Source organism: Pleurodeles waltl, chromosome 3_1, assembly GCF_031143425.1.
Source record: "Pleurodeles waltl isolate 20211129_DDA chromosome 3_1, aPleWal1.hap1.20221129, whole genome shotgun sequence".
Lineage (NCBI taxonomy): Eukaryota > Metazoa > Chordata > Amphibia > Caudata > Salamandridae > Pleurodeles > Pleurodeles waltl.
Genome location: NC_090440.1, coordinates 1784900819 through 1784924617, shown reverse-complemented (window position 1 = coordinate 1784924617; position 23799 = coordinate 1784900819). Strand labels below are relative to the sequence as shown.

At 48.8% G+C, this 23799-nt stretch overlaps 1 protein-coding gene across 2 annotated transcripts in view; it reads right to left on the bottom strand.

Annotated features, from left to right (window-relative positions):
- SF3B1 (splicing factor 3b subunit 1) overlaps positions 1–23799 on the bottom strand; it is a 457301-nt gene that overhangs the window by 67055 nt on the left and 366447 nt on the right. For both annotated transcript variants that reach the window (XM_069225830.1, XM_069225831.1), the window contains one exon: positions 18025–18241. In XM_069225830.1, the coding sequence (XP_069081931.1) occupies positions 18025–18241 (217 nt within the window). The remainder of the gene's footprint in view (positions 1–18024; positions 18242–23799) is intronic.

The window sequence follows — 23799 nt, the reverse complement described above, 5'->3', positions numbered from 1 at the left end:
AGCCTGACCTGGCAAGGCCCGGAGACTGGGAGTGAAGCTTGTCGAACAGACAAAGTGGGATTTTCTTCCTGTTTTCGACAGGAGTAAATAAGGTAAATAAGGTGCGCACTAAACCAAAAGGGACAAGTATGGAAAGGTATTTTAACCCGATGCGAGCCCAAAGCGATCTTGAACATGAGCACCGGGGAACACGTCCGAAACCAATGGCAGAAAAAAAAAAACATTGAGTCGATGCCCATGCACACTATCACCGAGAGGGGGGGCAACTTTACCCCGTGACTCCAACAGCTTCTGCTTCTTCTTCAACAACAAAAGCAACAACATGTACACATCCAGGCCTAACACTAGATGGCAGAAGTATGCAGAGCATGTGTATCTAAAGCCCCACATGCCATCGAACAAACACATTTTGGTACTATCTCCTCTAAACCTACAACCTACTCCTCCAATCTCAACCAAAGAAAGGTGATAGAAGAGATCAAAGAGAAAAAGTAAATTGTCTTCTCAAAACTGCTAGCAGTGGTGCCGCCTCAGCACCATTACGACGACACTGATCATATTATACACCTTATGTAGGGTTCCATTTACTTTTCCATTACCCTTCCTTATAACTAGGGCCACTGGAACTATGCAGCAGAAGAGGACAGAATTATGCAGCAAGAAAGGCCAAATTATGAGACCTGATGCTGCACTGTGATAGAATTACTCCAATACTTAGTATTTATTTTCCAGATGTTAACACTAACTGCGCAAAGGTTTCACCAAATTAGTACCACTTCATCAAACAAATACAGTAACAAGCAATTCAAAGATGACCAGTCAACCTTTTCAAAGGGCCTTCACTTGCAGCAGCATGGGTCGCGCAATTGTAGGAACCTTTCATCTGTTTGAGCTAGAAACAATTTTTTTTGTTAAAATCTTCAGATTATGCAGCAGATAATGGATTATGTGGTAAATCCATACTTATGTGATAAGTGCAGTGAACGCAAAATCGCATTATTCCAGTGTCCCTGCACGTCACAAACAGGACCATATGTTCTTTATGCAGAAAGGAAGGCAACCCAGAATCAGAATAGTCAGCTGGCTAAATTTTACTACAGATGTGGAACAGTATGCATAGACAACCAGGAATAATAAAATACAAAAATATTACACAAGACTAATAAGTATTATCAAATTCAATACAGGTCCGCCTTGCAACTAGATTACCACCATGCAGCGCCCACTTCTAGTGCAGCCAATATATACCAGAAGCAACAGCAATACTCCAACACTCCCCCTTTCGACTCTTAACTCAGTTGATCTGCTTTACACGTGTAGCCCTCAAAAAAAATCCCTGAACCACAAAGTCACAGAACAGCTTAAAATTTGCGTTTCTCATGCAATCAATATCCTCTATCAAACAGAGAACTCTACGATCTCAGGACAATCTCTACAAGGCAGATCTTTCTAATAATGACCCTATGCCGGTGCTGCCAGAGGCAAGACACAAACTTCAAAGTTTGTCTTTTTCTGTCCCAAGATCAATAGTACTGGAGCAAAATAACTGGCATGATAGAGGATGTAATGTCGGCAAACAGCATTATGACTCTGAGACCTCTTTCTGACATCCCTCGAGGTTAACTCTTTCTCTACAAGCAAAACAAAACGATTGGACTTAAATACCATGGTGGCAATACAGAAAATCACAGCTTCATGGAAATTCCAAGACCAGCTTTCCTACAGAAAATGGTAGAATGCTATTTGCCATTCACAAACTCGAAAACAACTTGGTTGAAAAGACTGGATACACTGAAAATAACGGGGCTACCCCTTGATGACTTTCTGAAGCACCTACACCTACGAAAGAGAAGAAACTCACATTTCAATAAAGAGCTAAACATGAACCCTCCTTGAACCCCAAACACTCCTCCATAGACACTCAAACTAACTCAGCCCCAATACTTTCGGAGGCACTTAACATGCTTCCTGGAACATGTCACTATTTTTTCTGCAATAGTTTCTCCATTGGCCTTTTAACGCCTTCAAATAAAACTATGGAAAAAAGCTTTTAACTGAAAGAATTAAACTCTAAATTAACTTCACGTAGAGAATAAGCCTGGTGTGAAAGCTTGCATATAGCATTCTAAGTTGAGGTGTCTAAGAAATGTCACTTATGTTTAGAGGCATTTCATTTTACACATGGGTATGTGTAAGGAAATGCCTCCTTGGCATGGTTGCCCCCTGACTTTTTGCCTTTGCTGATGCTATGTTTACAATTGAAAGTGTGCTGAGGCCTGCTAACCAGGCCCCAGCACCAGTGTTCTTTCCCTAACCTGTACTTTTGTATCCACAATTGGCAGACCCTGGCATCCAGATAAGTCCCTTGTAACTGGTACTCCTAGTACCAAGGGCCCTGATGCCAAGGAAGGTCTCTAAGGGCTGCAGCATGTCTTATGCCACCCTGGAGACCTCTCACTCAGCACAGACACACTGCTTGCCAGCTTGTGTGTGCTAGTGAGGACAAAACGAGTAAGTCGACATGGCACTCCCCTCAGGGTGCCATGTCAGCCTCTCACTGCCTATGCAGTATAGGTAAGACACCCCTCTAGCAGGCCTTACAGCCCTAAGGCAGGGTGCACTATACCATAGGTGAGGGTACCAGTGCATGAGCATGGTACCCCTACAGTGTCTAAACAAAACCTTAGACATTGTAAGTGCAGGGTAGCCATAAGAGTATATGGTCTGGGAGTCTGTCAAACACGAACTCCACAGCACCATAATGGCTACACTGAAAACTGGGAAGTTTGGTATCAAACTTCTCAGCACAATAAATGCACACTGATGCCAGTGTACATTTTATTGTAAAATACACCCCAGAGGGCACCTTAGAGGTGCCCCCTGAAACTTAACCGACTATCTGTGTAGGCTGACTAGTTTTAGCAGCCTGCCACAAACCGAGACATGTTGCTGGCCCCATGGGGAGAGTGCCTTTGTCACTCTGAGGCCAGTAACAAAGCCTGCACTGGGTGGAGATGCTAACACCTCCCCCAGGCAGGAATTGTCACACCTGGCGGTGAGCCTCAAAGGCTCACCTCCTTTGTGCCAACCCCGCAGGACACTCCAGCTAGTGGAGTTGCCCGCCCCCTCCGGCCAGGCCCCACTTTTTGGCGGCAAGGCCGGAGAAAATAATGAGAAAAACAAGGAGGAGTCACTGGCCAGTCAGGACAGCCTCTAAGGTGTCCTGAGCTGAAGTGACTCTCTTTTAGAAATCCTCCATCTTGCAGATGGAGGATTCCCCCAATAGGGTTAGGATTGTGACCCCCTCCCCTTGGGAGGAGGCACAAAGAGGGTGTACCCACCCTCAGGGCTAGTAGCCATTGGCTACTAACCCCCCAGACCTAAAACACGCCCTTAAATTTAGTATTTAAGGGCTACCCTGAACCCTAGAAAATTAGATTCCTGCAACTACAAGAAGAAGGACTGCCCAGCTGAAAACCCCTGCAGCGGAAGACCAGAAGACGACAACTGCCTTGGCTCCAGAAACTCACCGGCCTGTCTCCTGCCTTCCAAAGATCCTGCTCCAGCGACGCCTTCCAAAGGGACCAGCGACCTCGACATCCTCTGAGGACTGCCCCTGCTTCGAAAAGACAAGAAACTCCCGAGGACAGCGGACCTGCTCCAAGAAAAGCTGCAACTTTGTTTCCAGCAGCTTTAAAGAACCCTGCAAGCTCCCCGCAAGAAGCGTGAGACTTGCAACACTGCACCCGGCGACCCCGCCTCGGCTGGTGGAGATCCGACGCCTCAGGAGGGACCCCAGGACTACTCTGATACTGTGAGTACCAAAACCTGTCCCCCCTGAGCCCCCACAGCGCCGCCTGCAGAGGGAATCCCGAGGCTTCCCCTGACCGCGACTCCTTGAACCTAAAGTCCCGACGCCTGGGAGAGACCCTGCACCCGCAGCCCCCAGGACCCGAAGGACCGGACTTTCACTGGAGAAGTGACCCCCAGGAGTCCCTCTCCCTTACCCAAGTGGAGGTTTCCCCGAGGAATCCCCCCCTTGCCTGCCTGCAGCGCTGAAGAGATCCCGAGATCTCTCATAGACTAACATTGCAAACCCGACGCTTGTTTCTACACTGCACCCGGCCGCCCCCGCGCTGCTGAGGGTGAAATTTCTGTGTGGGCTTGTGTCCCCCCCGGTGCCCTACAAAACCCCCCTGGTCTGCCCTCCGAAGACGCGGGTACTTACCTGCAAGCAGACCGGAACCGGGGCACCCCCTTCTCTCCATTCTAGCCTATGCGTTTTGGGCACCACTTTGAACTCTGCACCTGACCGGCCCTGAGCTGCTGGTGTGGTGACTTTGGGGTTGCTCTGAACCCCCAACGGTGGGCTACCTTGGACCAAGAACTGAACCCTGTAAGTGTCTTACTTACCTGGTAAAACTAACAAATACTTACCTCCCCTAGGAACTGTGAAAATTGCACTGTGTCCACTTTTAAAACAGCTATTTGTGAATAACTTGAAAAGTATACATGCAATTTTGATGATTTGAAGTTCCTAAAGTACTTACCTGCAATACCTTTCGAATGAGATATTACATGTAGAATTTGAACCTGTGGTTCTTAAAATAAACTAAGAAAAGATATTTTTCTATATAAAAACCTATTGGCTGGATTTGTCTCTGAGTGTGTGTACCTCATTTATTGTCTATGTGTATGTACAACAAATGCTTAATACTACTCCTTGGATAAGCCTACTGCTCGACCACACTACCACAAAATAGAGCATTAGTATTATCTATTTTTACCACTATTTTACCTCTAAGGGGAACCCTTGGACTCTGTGCATGCTATTCCTTACTTTGAAATAGCACATACAGAGCCAACTTCCTACAGTATGCACTGCCGGTGTGTGGGGTGCACCCTCGCCGTTGAAGGGGCTGTGTTGGGTTGGAAACCTCCCCTGCCTGTGCCCATTGTGTTTGCTGCGCTGCTTGCACAGAAAAAAGCTTCCCTTGTGAAAGGCATGTTGATACAAAGACCTACACCTTCACCTTAAACCAAGAGACTCATCTAGGAGGGTCTCCTGAGGTTTCTTCTTGTACACATTACTCCCGCTAGCCTTGTCCATCACATTGAGGGCAGACTTTACGCACGAGCTGTGATGTTCCGGTCCTGGTACACTTTTTGTATTCCTTGAGAAGATGTTGCATGCGTCCCTCCACCTCACACCATTGTTGATATGAGGGTGTAAGGGTGTATGATTTGGGAATCTTCCACTGGGTTGCTCACAGCCCATCTTTCTGCCCACTAGATTTAGCCTTTTGCTTCTGTTTCATGGTGTTGGCCCAGCTGATGCTGGTACATTGGCCCTCTTTCTTGCCACTATATGTAATCCACTGTCACATTAACCTACACTGACACGGGGTCTTATGATGACTGTTCTTACATTTTATCAATGCATAGGGTTACAACCTTCACTCTGGCCAGTTTTCAGATGGCCTACTTCCTTTGGTCAAGGATGCTTGGTTGCAATGGCAGGTATAAGTTTGTCGTCTGTGATGGCATTTATGCCTCGAGGAGGAACCAAGAATCCTCCTTCTCCCCCTCTAGTTGCACTCCACAGGTGTCTGTCATCCTCGTAATGACTGCATTACAGATGAACAGGTCATCTGGTGGGGAAGGCCTTGAGGGGTATTTGTTCACGCCCTCCTGGGGTGATTCCTGCTATACGTCCTCTTGATGTTCCTGCCCCTGGAGTGGTGGAGTCTTCGTTGTCAAATCACTCCTATTTCTCCTCATGTGGCTCCAGCGTCAAGGGGGTCTCGAAGACAGCCTGATCACCTTCTCCCTCCTTCAGCTCAGAAAGTTTTGGCTGGAAGCAGAATCCCTTTAAGGACTCGTCAAAGTCGTCTTTTTTTTTTGAAGGAGTGTGGTCATTTCAATCTGGAGTTAATGCTTTTTCTGCTCAGCCCCTCAAATCGGTGTCCCTTTGCTTGGATATATGTGGCTCTTCCTGCTTATGCGGTCCTTCAAGAGCTTAGAGCTTTTTGGCTGTTTTGTTACCTTCTACCAGTTTCTGCTCCTCAAGTCAAACTCTCCTCTTTCCACCAGCTGTGTCCTTGGCACTTCCCTTTTTCTCTTCACTAGACAGGCACAATTGTTTCAATGAAGGCTCCTGCTTTTTTTTTTTATTTCAGCAATAACGTAGAGCACCAAATGCCGCCTCTGCCTCCAGCGTCTCGAGTTGGAATTCAAAGCAGGCCTCACAGTCTTCAGCACTGCAGTCCTTAGGGAGACAGAGATTGCAGGTCTTGTATGGGTCGTTCTGTGCTAACTTGTGGTACCTGTTGGGGCAGAACTTAAAGGGGCTACTCTGCATATCCACTTGCTGAATCAACTCTGAGTATTCTCTGGAGACGTGCTCCTAGCTAGACGAGACCCCATCCGGGTTGAGAGGATTCCCATTCGTAGTTTAGTGTATATATGGCCTCTGATGGAAGATTAATGCACAGCATGTGAATCAAGAAATGGATTCATGCTGCAAAGCTTGTTCTACAGATGGAGGAACAAATTACTTACCTTCGGTAAAGCATTATCTAGTAGAGACATTCTAGCTGCAGATTCCTTACCTTAGAATTTTCCCCAGGCTAGATAAGGAGATTTTGCTTGAGCAGTACCCCTCCATGCCGTTAGGTTGCGCTGGTCAACTCCGAATCAGTCGTCCGTGTCTACACGCCAGATATAACATCACGAGTCCTATATAGGGCCACCCCGGCACAATTACATTTTTTATGACTTTCCACGCAAGAAGCGAATGCAGGAGGTCGCCGTAGTCTGGAGATGGGAGATGACTTTGTGGGGCGTGTGTCTGCCTTCAACAGCCAGTCGTCGAGGTAGGGGAAGACTGGAACCCCTAACCTGCACAGATGAGCTGCAACCACTACCATCACTTTTGTGAACAACCAAGGGGCACTGGTAAGGCCAAATGGGAGCACGGTGAACTGAAAGTGCTCGTGACCTACCACGAATCGTAGGTATAGTCTGTGGGCCAGCAGGACGGGATTATGGAAGCAGGCGTCCTTCAAGTCCAACGCAGTCATCCAGTCTCCAGGGTCCAGGGCAGAAAGGACCTGAGCCAAGGATAAAATCTTGAACTTCTTCTTGAGGAAGAGATTGAGGGACCGGAAGTCTAGGATAGAGCGAAGGCCCTTGTCCTTTTTGGAAACCAGAAAGTAGCAGAAATAACAAGCACAACCTACTTCTGGTGCAGGGACCCTCTCTATGGCTCAATTGGCCAAGGGAACTTTGAATTCCTCGCGGAGAAGTGCCAAATGATCCTCAGACAGGTGATCAAACTATGGTGGCATGGCTGGAGAAGTCTCGAAGGGGAGGGAGTAGCCACTTCGGATGATCTGTGAAACCTACCTGTCCGTGGTAATGGATTCCCAGTGGGGAAGATGATGGTGACTTCTGCCGCCAACTGGTCCCAGATGTCCCAACAGAATAGGAAGGTTTTGAGGCAGAGGTGGAGGTGGACTGGAAGGCCCGCTGATTCCCTCATCCACAAGCTTGTTGGATCCCACATCCGCGCAGGGGATGTAAAGCATGCACGGGTCATTGACCCAGTGAAAATGGACACGGCTAGGCGCCCCTTCCGTAGCAATGAAAGGAGCAAGAGGCGGACTGAGGGGGGGGGGTGAGGAGCAGCTGTGAGGCCAAGGGACCGAGCCATAGCCCGGGAATCCTTAAAAGCGCTTGAGCGCAGAGTCCACCTTGTCTCTGAAGAGACGAGTGCCATCAAAGGGCATGTCCATCAAAGATAGCTGGACATCCCCCGAAAAGCCAGGTGTGTCAGTGCCACAGTCAATGTAACCGATCTGCCTAGTGAGTCTGTCGTATCCAGTTCACAACGGATCATGAACTTGGTTGCGTCTCTCCCATCTGTCAAGCCTTTGGAAACAACATTCCGGGCCTCTTCCAGAACTTAGCAGCACTTAGGCGACCATATCCCAGAGTGTATGGGAATAGAGACCCAAAAGGCATGCAGTGTTCACAGACCGCAGCACAAGACTAGCAGAAGAAAACATCTTCTTTCCTAAATTATCCATTCTTTTTTATGCCCTTTCCGAGGGAGCGGTAGGGAATGCGCCAGAGGAGGATGAAGCCTGGTTGACAAGGCTCTCAGGCATAGGATGTTAGGTAAAGAAATTTGAATCATTCAGTGCAGGCAATCATCCTATTTACAGGAGCCCCTGTGCTGGGTTTGGACCAGGTCCCCAGTAGGATGTCCTTAAGTGCATCATTTACGGAGAGAAGGGGTTCCGAGTTGGAGGCCCCAGGCTGAAGCACTTCGGTCAAGAGGTTAGTCCTGACCTCCACAGAAGGAAGCTTGAGGTTCAAAACCTCAGCCGCCCTTCTCACCACCACAGAGTAGGACGCTCCCTCCTTATTAGCCACAGTACGGGGAGAAAACATGCCAGTGTCAGGGGAGGTATCCAACCCACTGGCATCACACAAATCCTGTACCCAGTTCAGGCTCAAGCTGGTCTTCTTAGGGGTCAAGCAACCCCTCTACACTATCCCTGTATCCATATCCATATCCATATTAATCCACAGCAGAGCCCATGAAAAATGGAATCTACGTTGAAAGACATCGTTCCGACTCCGGGTCATTGGGAATGAGTATAGGGTCGACATCGACTGTGGGCCCAATCAGTGCCGGGAGCATCGACGTCTGACCCAATGCCGTGGAAGGTCACGTTGGCACGACCGGCACTGGGACGGATCTGGAAGCGGATCCTGAGGTGCCCTTCAGAGTTGGGACCCGAGGAGGCCCTCACCGACTCCCCTGTGCCCAAAGGCGAAGAGGATGGGTCAGGCTACCCAAATGAGGCTCATGGCTTCATAGAACTCCTTAAGTTGGGCAGGGGTAGCCCCAGCTCCCTGGAAAAATCGGGGAGGCGCAGAGCAGACCCAGACTGAGGCTCCGAGGACGGAGATCTAGAATGTCTCCACTCTTCCCGCGTTGCGTTGTGTGAGCGACTGGGTGTAGGAAGTTGGCTCTGTATGCACTATTTCAAAGTAAGTGATAGTATGCACAGAGTCCAAGGGTTCCCCTTAGAGGTAAGATAGTGGCAAAAAGAGATAATACTAATGCTCTATTTTGTGGTAGTGTGGTCGAGCAGTAGGCTTATCAAAGGAGTAGTGTTAAGCATTTGTTGTACATACACAAGCAATAAATGAGGAACACACACACAAAGACAATTCCAGGCCAATAGGTTTTTGTATAGAAAAATATCTTTTCTTAGTTTATTTTAAGAACCACAGGTTCAAGATTTACATGTAATACTTCAAATGAAAGGTATTGCAGGTAAGTACTTTAGGAACTTTGAATTCGCAAAATAGCATATACAGTTTTCACATAAATCACATATAGCTATTTTAAAACTAGATAGTGCAATTTTCAACAGTTCCTGGGGGGGGGGGGGGGGGGGTAAGTTTGTTAGTTTTTGCAGGTAAGTAAACCACCTACGGGGTACAAGTTTGGGTCCAAGGTAGCCCACCGTTGGGGGTTCAGAGCAACCCCAAAGTTACCACACCAGCAGCTCAGGGCCAGTCAGGTGCTGAGGTCAAAGTGGTGCCCAAAACGCATAGGCTTCAATGGAGAAGGGGGTGCCCCAGTTCCAGTCTGCCAGCAGGTACGTACCTGCGTCTTCAGAGGGCAGACCGGGGGGGTTTTGTAGGGCACCGGGGGGGGGGGGGCACAAGTGAGCACAGAAAGTACACCGTCAGCAGCACGGGGGCGGCCGGGTGCAGTGTGCAAACACACGTCGGGTTTTCAATAGGTTTCAAGGGGAGACCAAGGGGTCTCTCCAGCGATGCAGGCAGGCAAGGGGGGGGGGGGGGGGGGGGGGTGGAGAGAGGGGGGGGGGCTGGTGCTCCTCGGGGTAGCCACCACCTGGGCAAGGGAGAGGGCCTCCTGGGGGTCACTCCTGCACTGGAGTTCGGATCCTTCAGGTCCTGGGGGCTGCGGGTGCAGAGTCTTTACCAGGTGTCGGGATCGGAGGAGCAGGCAGTCGCGGTCAGGGGGAGCCTCGGGATTCCCACTGCAGGCGTCGCTGTGGGGGCTCAGGGGGGGCAACTCTGGCTACTCACCGTCTCGCAGTCGCCGGGGAGTCCTCCCTGAAGTGATTGTTCTCCACAAGTCGAGCCGGGGGCGTCTGGTGCAGAGTGTCAAGTCTCACGCTTACGGCGGGAAACGCAAGTTTTTTAAAAGTTGCTCCTTTGTTACAAAGTTGCAGTCTTTGGTGAACAGGGCCGCCGTCCTCTGGAGTTCTTGGTCCTTCTAGAGCAGGGCAGTCCTCTGAGGATTCAGAGGTCGCTGGTCCCTGGGGAAAGCGTCGCTGGAGCAGTGTCTTTAGAAGGGGGGGGAGACAGGCCGGTAGAGCTGGGGCCAAAGCAATTGCCGTCTCCGTCTTCTCTACAGGGTTTTTCAGCTTAGCAGTCCTCTTCTTCTTAGGTTGCAGGAATCTGAGTTCCTAGGTTCTGGGGAGCCCTTAAATACTAAATTTAAGGGCGTGTTTAGGACTGGGGGGTTAGTAGCTAATGGCTACTAGCCCTGAGGGTGGGTACACCCTCTTTGTGCCTCCTCCCGAGGGGAGGGGGGCACATTCCTATCCCTATTGGGGGAATCCTCCATCTGCAAGATGGAGGATTTCTAAAAGTCAGAGTCACCTCAGCTCAGGACACCTTAGGGGCTGTCCTGACTGGCCAGTGACGACTCCTTGTTTTTCTCATTATCTCCTCTGGACTTGCCACCAAAAGTGGGGGCTGTGTCCAGGGGGCGGGCATCTCCACTAGCTGGAGTGCCCTGGGGCATTGTAACACAAAGCCTGAGCCTTTGAGGCTCACTGCTAGGTGTTACAGTTCCTGCAGGGGGAGGTGTGAAGCACCTCCACCCAGAGCAGGCTTTTGTTTCTGTCCTCAGAGAGCACAAAGGCCCTCACCACACGGGGTCAGAAACTCGTCTCTCAGCAGCAGGCTGGCACAGACTAGTCAGTCCTGCACTGAACAATTGGGTAAAATACAGGGGGCATCTCTAAGATGCACTCTGTGTGCATTTTTTAATAAATCCAACACTGGCATCAGTGTGGGTTTATTATTCTGAGAAGTTTGATACCAAACTTCCCAGTATTCAGTGTAGCCATTATAGAGCTGTGGAGATCGTTTTTGACAGACTCCCAGACCATATACTCTTATGGCTACCCTGCACTTAGAATGTCTAAGGTTTTGTTTAGACACTGTAGGGGCATAGTGCTCATGCACCTATGCCCTCACCTATGGTATAGTGCACCCTGCCTTAGGGCTGTAAGGCCTGCTAGAGGGGTGACTTATCTATACTACATAGGCAGTGTGAGGTTGGCATGGCACCCTGAGGGGAGTGCCATGTCGACTTAGTCATTTTCTCCCCAACAGCACACACAAGCTGGCAAGCAGTGTGTTTGTGCTGAGTGAGGGGTCCCTAGGGTGGCATAAGACAGGCTGCAGCCCTTAGAGACCTTCCCTGGCATCAGGGACCTTGGTACCAAGAGTACCAGTTACAAGGGACTTACCTGGGTGCCAGGGTCGTTCCAATTGTGGAGACAATGGTACATTTTAGGTGAAAGAACACTGGTGCTGGGGCGTGGTTAGCAGGGTCCTAGCACGCTTCTCAGTCAAGTCAGCATCAGTATCAGGCAAAAAGTGGGGGGTAACTGCAACAGGGAGCCATTTCCTTACACTGGGCGAAGAACGTTTCACCTTCTTCTTACCCGAATGTCCAGATGATTTTGACGAAGAAGAATGGTGGTGACTCCGCAAAAGGTCCCCTGACCTTCCTCTCGAACAGGGCAGGGAACGACGCCGAGTCAAGTGTCAGGCTGCCATGAGCATCAGGGACATATCCCTCAAAGCTTTCGGGTTCATGGCCTGACACTTGGAGCACAACTTTAGGTTGTGGTCGCGCTCCAAACACCAGAGGCACACGAGGTGCAGACCCATCACGAACAATAGGTGACAGAAGCCGCAGGGCTTAAATCCGGTCTTACGGGACATCCCTCGACACAAACCAAAACTCGTCAAAAACAAATGTGTCAAAATGTTGCAGTAAGTCAAAAATGGTTGGGGTAGCTCTTCTCCGGATCTGCGCTTAGGCTGGCAGAAAGAAAAGAACTGATGTCAGCGTGCCAGGGTGGCACCTATATACGACTGATAAGTCATCACAACAACCACGATGCCAACAGCGCCTGCGGAGTCGACCAACGCCACCTAACGGCACACAGGGGTGCTGCTCGAAGAAAAAAAATCTCCAGAACCAGTCTGACGCCTAGGGAAATTCTTAGGTAAGGAATCTGCAACTAGAAATCTGTATCAGATAATGCTGGTATCAACTTCTGGGCCAAACAAGTGCTCTTTTCGAAAGGCATGTTGAGAACTGCCTGTTGTATTTCTGGTTGGAGCCTGAGCACCTCAGCCAAGCATGCCTTCTTATGATAAAATTGGTGTTTACACAATGTGCTGCTGTATCTGCTGAATCAGTGTCACATCTTATTGAATTATTTGAGATGGCCTGCCCCTCAGACTCCTGACCAATTTTTTATGTTCCTGTGGAAGGTACTGGAGCAGTTCCTCCATTTTGTCCGAGTGGGCCCCATCATACCATGCCAGGAGTGCCTGGGAATTAGCAATTCTCCAATGATTAGCAGCTTGCGGAGCTACACTTTTGCCTGCTGCACCCAGTTTTTTGCTCTCCTTATCAGGAGGAGGAGCATCTCCTGTGGACCGACTATTAGCAAGCTTTCCTACTGCACTCACTACCATAGAATCAGGAGATAATTGTGATTAAATAAATACTGGATCCAAGGGTGCTGCTTTGTACATTTTGTTGACCCTCTGGGTATTGCCCTAACAGGTTCTTTGAAAATCTCTGTGGCATGTCTAAGCATACCTGGCTGCATTGGTAGGAACTGACTCTTTGTAAGTGTTGGTTAATGTATCGAAGAGGAAATCCTCTTCGATAGGATTGGTGTGCATATGTACATTATGGTATGCCTCTGCAATAACCTGATTGTATGCTGTTGCATCCTCAGGAAGAGAAAGCCTTGCAGGATATCAATTTGGGTCATTAGGGAGTATGGGATCTAGATCATTTAAATCCTATGGATCTACATCCTGTGGAACATCACCTAAATCATCTCTATGAGCTAATGATTATCCTTGTGGAGAAACTTGTGGTTGTATAAAAGATGTAGGAGACTGGTGGTGGTGGAGTAGGAGGAAGTACAGGAGAGTGAGATGGAAAAGGCTGAGGTTGATCTGGAACCTTGTCTTTATCCTTGCGGATTTTTTTTTTTTTTAGGAGGAGCAGTGTCCAGTGATTCTTGAAAGGTAATTCTTCTTTTAACTGGAACAGGGGAGAAGCAATTATTTTTCCAGTTCCCTTTTGTATATAGATCTGGCACTGACAAGCAACCATTACTTCGAAAATTGGCTCCACTGTTGAAGTCCCTTCTGATGAAATAGTGGAATCTTTTGGAAGCCATTGTCCTTGGGTCCAAGATTTTCAGAACTGAAGCCTTTTGTTGCACCAAAGTTGTTGGCTCCAAAGCTTGATTGTGAAGGCTTTTAATTCCCAGAGACTATTAGAAAGCGCAATCTGATCCCAAGATTGGATGGGATGCTGCTGAGTCCTTGTTCGGTGCCAAAGACATCTTGGTCTTGGCAATTTTCGGTGCCAAGCCGGCGGGCATCCAAATGTAATTTTCGGATCCAACCATGGTCCGAAGGCATTGGTGGACCAACGACCAGCTTAGAAGTCTGTGTGTGTGAAGATGGGGCTGGTGAACTCATGTATTGTGCTGCTGAAATCGACTGGCTCTCAAGGTCAGCCTGGTGACCAATTTCCTCTTGTGCATGTTCCTCTCTGAAGATGTTGGGAGTGTCGTCTGGAGTCTTTGATGCCATCTGACGCACTCTATGTTCCTGGAATGTCTTTTTAGACCGAAAAGACCTGCAAGTGTTGCGGTTTTCCATTCATGTTCTGGGGACAAGCACAAGTTACACACCAAGTGTTGCTCTGTGGGGGAACTTGGAGTGGCATCGAGGACAGAACCTAAACAGAGCTGGTTTAATTAGCCCTGCATATTTCGACAGCACTTGACGGACTAGGCCCAACAAGGGTGTGGACGCCCCTAGGGGTGTTGAACAGACACCGATGCTGAGAATCGTATTGATTAGTTTAAGTTTGGAAATACGCGATCAAAATACTATACCGTTGCCAAAGAAGGGACATTTTTGAAAGAGACCGAGATATACCGCAGCGAGAGGAAACATGTCTGAAGCCGATGGTGTAGAGAAAATCTAACAATGGACTTGATACCAATGCTGTAGGAAAGTACCATCTTGCCTGGCATGTAACCCCCATATTTCACTGTATATATGTTGTTTTAGTCTATGTGTCACTGGGACCCTGCCAGGCAGGGCCCCAGTGCTCATAAGTATGTGCCCTGAATGTGTTCCCTGTGTGATGACTAACTGTCTCACTGAGGCTCTGCTAACCAGAACCTCCGTGGTTATGCTCTCTCTGCTTTCCAAATTTGTCACTAACAAGCTAGTGACCAATTTCACCAATTCACATTGGCATACTGGTACACCCATATAATTCCCTAGTATATGGTACTGAGGTACCCAAGGTTTTGGGGTTTCAGGAGATCCCTATGGGCTGCAGCATTTCTTTTGCCACCCATAGGGAGCTCTGACAATTCTTACACAGGCCTGCCAGTGCAGCCTGAGTGAAATAACGTCCACGTTATTTCACAGCCATTCACCACTGCACTTAAGTAACTTATAAGTCACCTATATGTCTAACCTTCACCTGGTGAAGGTTGGGTGCAAAGTTACTTAGTGTGAGGGCACCCTGGCACTAGCCAAGGAGCCCCTACATCGTTCAGAGCAAATTCCCCGGACTTTGTGAGTTCGGGGACACCATTATATGCGTGCACTGTACATAGGTCACTACCTATGTACAGCGTCACAATGGTAACTCCAAACATTGCCATGTAACATGTCTAAGATCATGGAATTGTCACCCCAATGCCATTCTGGCATTGGGGGGACAATTCCATGATCAGCCCGGGTCTCTAGCATAGAACCCGGGTACTGCCAAACTGCCTTTCCGGGGTCTCCACTGCAGCTGCTGCTGCCAACCCCTCAGACAGGTTTCTGCCCTCCTGGGGTCCAGGCAGCCCTGGCCCAGGAAGGCAGAACAAAGGACTTCCTCTGAGAGAGGGTGTAACACCCTCTCCCTTTGGAAATAGGTGTGAAGGCTGGGGAGGAGTAGCCTCCCCCAGCCTCTGGAAATGCTTTGATGGGTACAGATGGTGCCCATCTCTGCATAAGCCAGTCTACACCGGTTCAGGGATCCCCCAGCCCTGCTCTGGCGCAAAACTGGACAAAGGAAAGGGGAGTGACCATTCCCCTGACCTGCACCTCCCAGGGGAGGTGCCCAGAGCTCCTCCAGTGTGTCCCAGACCTCTGCCATCTTGGAAACAGAGGTGTTTGTGGCACACTGGACTGCTCTGAGTGGCCAGTGCCAGCAGGTGACGTCAGAGGCTCCTTCTGATGGGCTCTTACCTCTCTTGGTAGCCAATCCTCCTTCCTAGGTAGCCAAACCTCCTTTTCTGGCTATTTAGGGTCTCTGCTTTGGGGATCTCACCAGATAACGAATGCAAGAGCTCACCAGAGTTCCTCTGCATCTCCCTTTTCACCTCTGCCAAAGGATCGACCACTGACTGCTCAGGACACCTGCAAAACCCAACAAAGTAGCAAGACAACTACTAGCAACCTTGTATCGCTTCATCCTGACGGCTTTCTCGACTGTTTCCAGGTGGTGCATGCTCTGGGGGTAGCCTGCCTCCTCTTTGCACCAGGAGCTCTGAAGAAATCTCCTGTGGGTCGACGGAATCTTCCCCCTGCAACCGCAGGCAACAAAAGACTGCATCACCGGTCCTCTGAGTCCCCTCTCAGCACGACGAGCGTGGTCACTGGAACTCAGCAACTCTGTCCAAGTGACTCCCACAGTCCAGTGACTCTTCAGTCCAAGTTTGGTGGAGGTAAGTCCTTGCCTAACCACGCTATACTGCATTGCTGGGTACTGCGTGATTTGCAGCTGCTCCGGCTCCTGTGCACTCTTCCAGGATTTCCTTTGTGCACAGCCAAGCCTGGGTCCCCGACACTCTAACCTGCAGTGCACAACCTTCTGAGTTGTCCTCCGGCGCCGTGGGACTCCCTTTTGTGACTTCGGGTGGACTCCGGTTCACTTTTCTTCTAAGTGCCTGTTCATGTACTTCTGCGGGTGCTGCCTGCTTCTGTGAGGGCTCCCTGACCTGCTGGACGCCCCCTCTGTCTCCTCAGACAAGCGGGGACACCCTGGTCCCTCCTGGGCCACAGCAGCATCCAAAAACACTAACCGCGACCCCTGCAGCTAGCAAGGCTTGTTTGTGGTCTTTCTGCGTGGGAACACCTCTGCAAGCTTCTTCACGACGTGGGACATCCATGCTCCAAAGGGGAAGTTCCTAGTCCTCTTCGTTCTTGCAGAACACCAAGCTTCTTCCAACAGGTGGCAGCTTCCTTGCACCCTCAGCTGGCATTTCTTGGGCTCCTGCCCATTCTCGACACTGTCGCGACTCTTGGACTTGGTCCCCTTGTCTTACAGGTACTCAGGTCCGGAAATCCACTGTTGTTGCATTGCTGGTGTTTGTTCTTCCTGCAGAATCCCCCTATCACGACTTCTGTGCTCTCTGGGGGTAGTAGGTGCACTTTACACCTACCTTTCAGGGTCTTGGGGTTGGCTATTTTTCAAACTCTCGCTGTTTTCTTACAGTCCCAGCGACCCTCTACAAGCTCACATAGGTTTGGGGTCCATTCGTGGTTCGCATTCCACTTTTGGAGTATATGGTTTGTGTTGCCCCTATACCTGTGTGCTCCTATTGCAATCTACTGTAATATTACATTGCTTGCATTACTTCCTTTTGCTATTATCTGCATAATTTTGGTTTGTGTACATATATCTTGTGTATATATCTTATCCTCATACTGAGGGTACTCACTGAGATACTTCTGGCATATTGTCATAAAAATAATGTACCTTTATTTTTAGTATATCTGTGTATTGTGTTTTCCTGTGATATTGTGCATATGACACCAGTGGTATAGTAGGAGCTTTACATGTCTCCTAGTTCAGCCTAAGCTGCTTTGCCATAGCTACCTTCTATCAGCCTAAGCTGCTAGGAACACCTCTTCTACACTAATAAGGGATAACTGGATCTGGCACAAGGTGTAAGTACCTCTGGTACCCACTACAAGCCAGGCCAGCCTCCTAAAAATGTGCACTGTCACCGGGAGGAGGCTTCTCTCAATCTTGTGACTCAAAAAGATTCTTCTAACATAAACAACTTGCAACACTCTGAGCCCAACACTAGATGGCAGACGTATTCAAAGCATGTGTATCTACAGCCAAACACGCCATCGAACACGTTTACACTGTATAAAGTGTCATAAGGAAAGACTGATCACAAACAGCAAAACAGTGTATGATGCTAAGAATATTGAATGCCAGCCTGGTGAGGGATTATAAATTAATGATAGTTGCATTTTGGGAAAAAAACTATATATATTTGATGAAGTTCCCAGCACGCTTACTCTTGATCCCCTATCAATGGACATTTAAATAGCTAGAAAGCATTAGCAAGACTGTAACCAATGCATTTGCTGACATGAAGAAAACATGATTACTGCTTGGGACACATGCAATAATTTTTGCATTTCTGTTTAAGAATATGAATCTTGTATCACAAAGTTGAGTTTCCCAGCCAAGTTTGTTATCTTCATGGACCTAAAAACACAAGGTCTTACATTAGATTTTTTCTAAACCAAAGTTCTTTATATATACCTGCAATGTAAGTGAATAGAAATAAGGGGACTTATAAAATGAAATTTCCAATATACCTGCAAACAATACTGCAACATTCTGCATGGTCCAATAGCAACTCTAAGGCCTTCAAGAGCACCCATAACTGCTTGGATTACATGAGGAGAGGTTTCAAAAACATTTGGCCAGACATAATTCAACAGGTGATTAAGAGAATCTTCACAGCCAAACCCGTAGACACCAAGTGACATGTGTTGAACAACTGCACTGGCCGTTTGTCTATGCACAAGATCTCTGTGGGAAAAAAAAAAAATAATAATCATTAAGTAGTCAAATTGATACATTATAAATTGAGTAAACATATTAAATCAGAAAGTTTTTACTAGAAATGCGCAGGCTGAGTAACTTGAATAATCTACTCAACTTTACTGTAATGTACTTGACAGGCTAACAGGTATCAAATTGTGTGATCCCAGGCAAATATTTTAACTTACAAAGTCGCCTTTTTCTTCATTCTCACATGAGTACACATTCAAATATGTGATTTCAGCATTATTGCTGTACAAAGAAACCTATTTTGTCTGATTAAATAGACCGAACATTTGCTCCATGTATAATAAGAATACAGCCCACACATAGTGTACACAATGATCCAGGACTTCCCTCTTAAATCAGGACAGGAGTCTTTCTCAGTTTGTTTAAACACTCACTTGTAATAAATATATTACTTAGGCATGATGTGGTAGCGCACTGTAATTTACGGACATTTATAGCGTGTTAATAATCTGAAAATTGGGTTTCAGAAAACATTTATCATTTGCACATCTCCAAGTAAACTGTCCCGATTTGTTTTCATCCTATTAATACAATGCAAATCCAGCTGCCGGCACTATCTGTATTACAGCAGGAGCAGCACAAGTATGTGCGCCCCTTCTATAACATTGCAGCTCTGAGGGGGTTAAAAACAAAAAAAGCACACCACTTGCACTTACACTGACAAACAATGATCCTGGAGCACTGGCACTGGGAGATTGACAATGAAATTCTACTATGGTGACAATCTTAGTAATTTACAAGCAGTGGACACAAACTGCCGTGACACAGGGACATTGATGATATGGTATTTAGCGTTAGACGTCGTCTGGCATGCAGATGCTGACAACTGAACACAGATGCCAACACAGGGGCAATAACTCTTAACAATGAAACTGAGACATGTGGGAGACAGACATTCTGAAAAGCGGGAAAGTGACACACTGGCCTGTGGGGAGGTGTAGGAAGTTGGCTCTGTATGTGCTATTTCAAAGTAAGGAATAGCATGCACAGAGTCCAAGGGTTCCCCTTAGAGGTAAAATAGTGGTAAAAATAGATAATACTAATGCTCTATTTTGTGGTAGTGTGGTCGAGCAGTAGGCTTATCCAAGGAGTAGTGTTAAGCATTTGTTGTACATACACATAGACAATAAATGAGGTACACACACTCAGAGACAAATCCAGCCAATAGGTTTTTATATAGAAAAATATCTTTTCTTAGTTTATTTTAAGAACCACAGGTTCAAATTCTACATGTAATATCTCATTCGAAAGGTATTGCAGGTAAGTACTTTAGGAACTTCAAATCATCAAAATTGCATGTATACTTTTCAAGTTATTCACAAATAGCTGTTTTAAAAGTGGACACTTAGTGCAGTTTTCACAGTTCCTAGGGGAGGTAAGTATTTGTTAGGTTAACCAGGTAAGTAAGACACTTACAGGGCTTAGTTCTTGGTCCAAGGTAGCCCACCGTTGGGGGTTCAGAGCAACCCCAAAGTCACCACACCAGCAGCTCAGGGCCGGTCAGGTGCAGAGTTCAAAGTGGTGCCCAAAACACATAGGCTAGAATGGAGAGAAGGGGGTGCCCCGGTTCCGGTCTGCTTGCAGGTAAGTACCCGCGTCTTCGGAGGGCAGACCAGGGGGGTTTTGTAGGGCACCGGGGGGGACACAAGCCCACACAGAAATTTCACCCTCAGCAGCGCGGGGGCGGCCGGGTGCAGTGTAGAAACAAGCGTCGGGTTTGTAATGGAAGTCAATGGGAGATCTAGGGATCTCTTCAGCGCTGCAGGCAGGCAAGGGGGGGGTTCCTCGGGGAAACCTCCACTTGGTCAAGGGAGAGGGACTCCTGGGGGTCACTCCTCCAGTGAAAGTCCGGTCCTTCAGGTCCTGGGGGCTGCGGGTGCAGGGTCTCTCCCAGGTGTCGGGACTTTGGATTCAAAGAGTCGCGGTCAGGGGAAGCCTCGGGATTCCCTCTGCAGGCGGCGCTGTGGGGGTTCAGGGGGGACAGGTTTTTGTACTCACAGTCTTAGAGTAGTCCTGGGGTCCCTCCTGAGGTGTTGGATCGCCACCAGCCGAGTCGGGGTCGCCGGGTGCAGTGTTGCAAGTCTCACGCTTCTTGCGGGGAGCTTGCAGGGTTCTTTAAAGCTGCTGGAAACAAAGTTGCAGCTTTTCTTGGAGCAGGTCCGCTGTCCTCGGGAGTTTCTTGTCTTTTCGAAGCAAGGGCAGTCCTCAGAGGATGTCGAGGTCGCTGGTCCCTTTGGAAGGCGTCGCTGGAGCAGGATCTTTGGAAGGCAGGAGACAGGCCGGTGAGTTTCTGGAGCCAAGGCAGTTGTCGTCTTCTGGTCTTCCGCTGCAGGGGTTTTCAGCTGGGCAGTCCTTCTTCTTGTAGTTGCAGGAATCTAATTTTCTAGGGTTCAGGGTAGCCCTTAAATACTAAATTTAAGGGCGTGTTTTAGGTCTGGGGGGTTAGTAGCCAATGGCTACTAGCCCTGAGGGTGGGTACACCCTCTTTGTGCCTCCTCCCAAGGGGAGGGGGTCACAATCCTAACCCTATTGGGGGAATCCTCCATCTGCAAGATGGAGGATTTCTAAAAGTTAGAGTCACTTCAGCTCAGGACACCTTAGGGGCTGTCCTGACTGGCCAGTGACTCCTCCTTGTTTTTCTCATTATTTTCTCCGGCCTTGCCGCCAAAAGTGGGGCCTGGCCGGAGGGGGCGGGCAACTCCACTAGCTGGAGTGTCCTGCTGGGTTGGCACAAAGGAGGTGAGCCTTTGAGGCTCACCGCCAGGTGTGACAATTCCTGCCTGGGGGAGGTGTTAGCATCTCCACCCAGTGCAGGCTTTGTTACTGGCCTCAGAGTGACAAAGGCACTCTCCCCATGGGGCCAGCAACATGTCTCGGTTTGTGGCAGGCTGCTAAAACTAGTCAGCCTACACAGATAGTCGGTTAAGTTTCAGGGGGCACCTCTAAGGTGCCCTCTGTGGTGTATTTTACAATAAAATGTACACTGGCATCAGTGTGCATTTATTGTGCTGAGAAGTTTGATACCAAACTTCCCAGTTTTCAGTGTAGCCATTATGGTGCTGTGGAGTCCGTGTAAAACAGACTCCCAGACCATATACTCTTATGGCTACCCTGCACTTACAATGTCTAAGGTTTTGTTTAGACACTGTAGGGGTACCATGCTCATGCACTGGTACCCTCACCTATGGTATAGTGCACCCTGCCTTAGGGCTGTAAGGCCTGCTAGAGGGGTGTCTTACCTATACTGCATAGGCAGTGAGAGGCTGACATGGCACCCTGAGGGGAGTGCCATGTCGACTTACTCGTTTTGTCCTCACTAGCACACACAAGCTGGCAAGCAGTGTGCCTGTGCTGAGTGAGAGGTCTCCAGGGTGGCATAAGACATGCTGCAGCCCTTAGAGACCTTCCTTGGCATCAGGGCCCTTGGTACTAGGAGTACCAGTTACAAGGGACTTATCTGGATGCCAGGGTCTGCCAATTGTGGATACAAAAGTACAGGTTAGGGAAAGAACACTGGTGCTGGGGCCTGGTTAGCAGGCCTCAGCACACTTTCAATTGTAAACATAGCATCAGCAAAGGCAAAAAGTCAGGGGGCAACCATGCCAAGGAGGCATTTCCTTACAGGAGGCCAATACACTGAACAGGATACCAACAGGGGAATGTAGACAAATGGAGGTGGACAATGAAACAGTGATGGAAACAGATAAACACTGCCATCCTGGCACAAGTTCACTTACGTGGAAAACACAGACCATGGGAGTCTAAGAAATTTACCGCTCAGTAGATGTCTAGTGTGTATGTGCTAATATTTGCATAATGCTAACCTAGCTGAGAAGTAAAACAGTGCTGAACAAACCATGTGTGCCCTGTAAGGAAATGCCTCCTTGGCATGGTTACCCCCTGAATTTTTGCCTTTGCTGATGCTAAGTTTTGATTTGAAAGTGTGCGGAGGCCTGCTAACCAGGCCCCAGCACCAGTGTTCTTTCCCTAACCTGTACTTTTGTTTCACAATTGGCACACCCTGGCATCCAGGTAAGTCCCTTGTAACTGGTACCCCTGGTACCAAGGGCCCTGATGCCAGGGAAGGTCTCTAAGGGCTGCAGCATGTCTTATGCCACCCTGGGGACCCCCTCACTCAGCACAGACACACTGCTTGCCAGCTTGTGTGTGCTGGTGAAGACAAAACGAGTAAGTCGACATGGCACTCCCCTCAGGGTGCCATGCCAGCCTCACACTGCCTATGCAGTACAGATAAGTCACCCCTCTAGCAGGCCTTACAGCCCTAAGGCAGGGTGCACTATACCATAGGTGAGGGCACCAGTGCATGAGCACTGTGCCCCTACAGTGTCTAAGCCAAACCTTAGACATTGTAAGTGCAGGGTAGCCATAAGAGTATATGGCCTGGGAGTCTGTCAAACACGAACTCCACAGCACCATAATGGCTACACTGAAAACTGGGAAGTTTGGTATCAAACTTCTCAGCACAATAAATGCACACTGATTCCAGTGTACATTTTATTGTAACATACACCACAGAGGGCACCTTAGAGGTGCGCCCTGAAACCTTAACCAACGACCCGTGTAGGCTGACTGGTTCTAGCAGCCTGCCACACTCGAGACATGTTGCTGGCCACATGGTGAGAGTGCCTTTGTCACTCTGTAGCTAGCAACAAAGCCTGTACTGGGTGAAGGTGCTTCACACCTCCCCCTGCAGGAACTGTAACACCTGGCGGTGAGCCTCAAAGGCTCACCCCCTTTGTTACAGCACCACAGGGCACTCTAGCTAGTGGAGTTGCCCGCCCCCTCCGGCCACGGCCCCACTTTTGGCAGAAAGGTCGGAGGAGATAATGAGAATAACAAGGAGTCACTGGCCAGTCAGGACAGCCCCTAAGGTGTCCTGAGCTGAGGTGACTGACTTAGAAATTCTCCATCTTGCAGATGGAGGATTCCCCCAACAGGGATAGGAATGTGACCCCCTCCCCTTGGGAGGAGGCACAAAGAGGGTGTACCCACCCTCAGGGCTAGTAGCCATTGGCTACTAACCCCCCAGACCTAAACACGCCCTTAAATTTAGTATTTAAGGGCTCCCCAGAACCTAGGAACTCAGATTCCTGCAACCTAAGAAGAAGAGGACTGCTAAGCTGAAAAACCCTGCAGAGAAGACGGAGACACCAACTGCTTTGGCCCCAGCTCTACCGGCCTGTCTCCCCCCCCCTTCTAAAGACACTGCTCCAGCGACGCTTTCCCCAGGGACCAGCGACCTCTGAATCCTCAGAGGACTGCCCTGCTCTAGAAGGACCAAGAAACTCCAGAGGACAGCGGCCCTGTTCACCAAAGACTGCAACTTTGTTTCAAAGGAGCAACTTTAAAACAATTGCGTTTCCCGGCGGAAGCGTGAGACTTGCTACTCTGCACCCGACGCCCCCGGCTCGACTTGTGGAGAAACAACACTTCAGGGAGGACTCCCCGGCGACTGCGAGACCGTGAGTAGCCAAAGTTGTCCCCCCCCGAGCCCC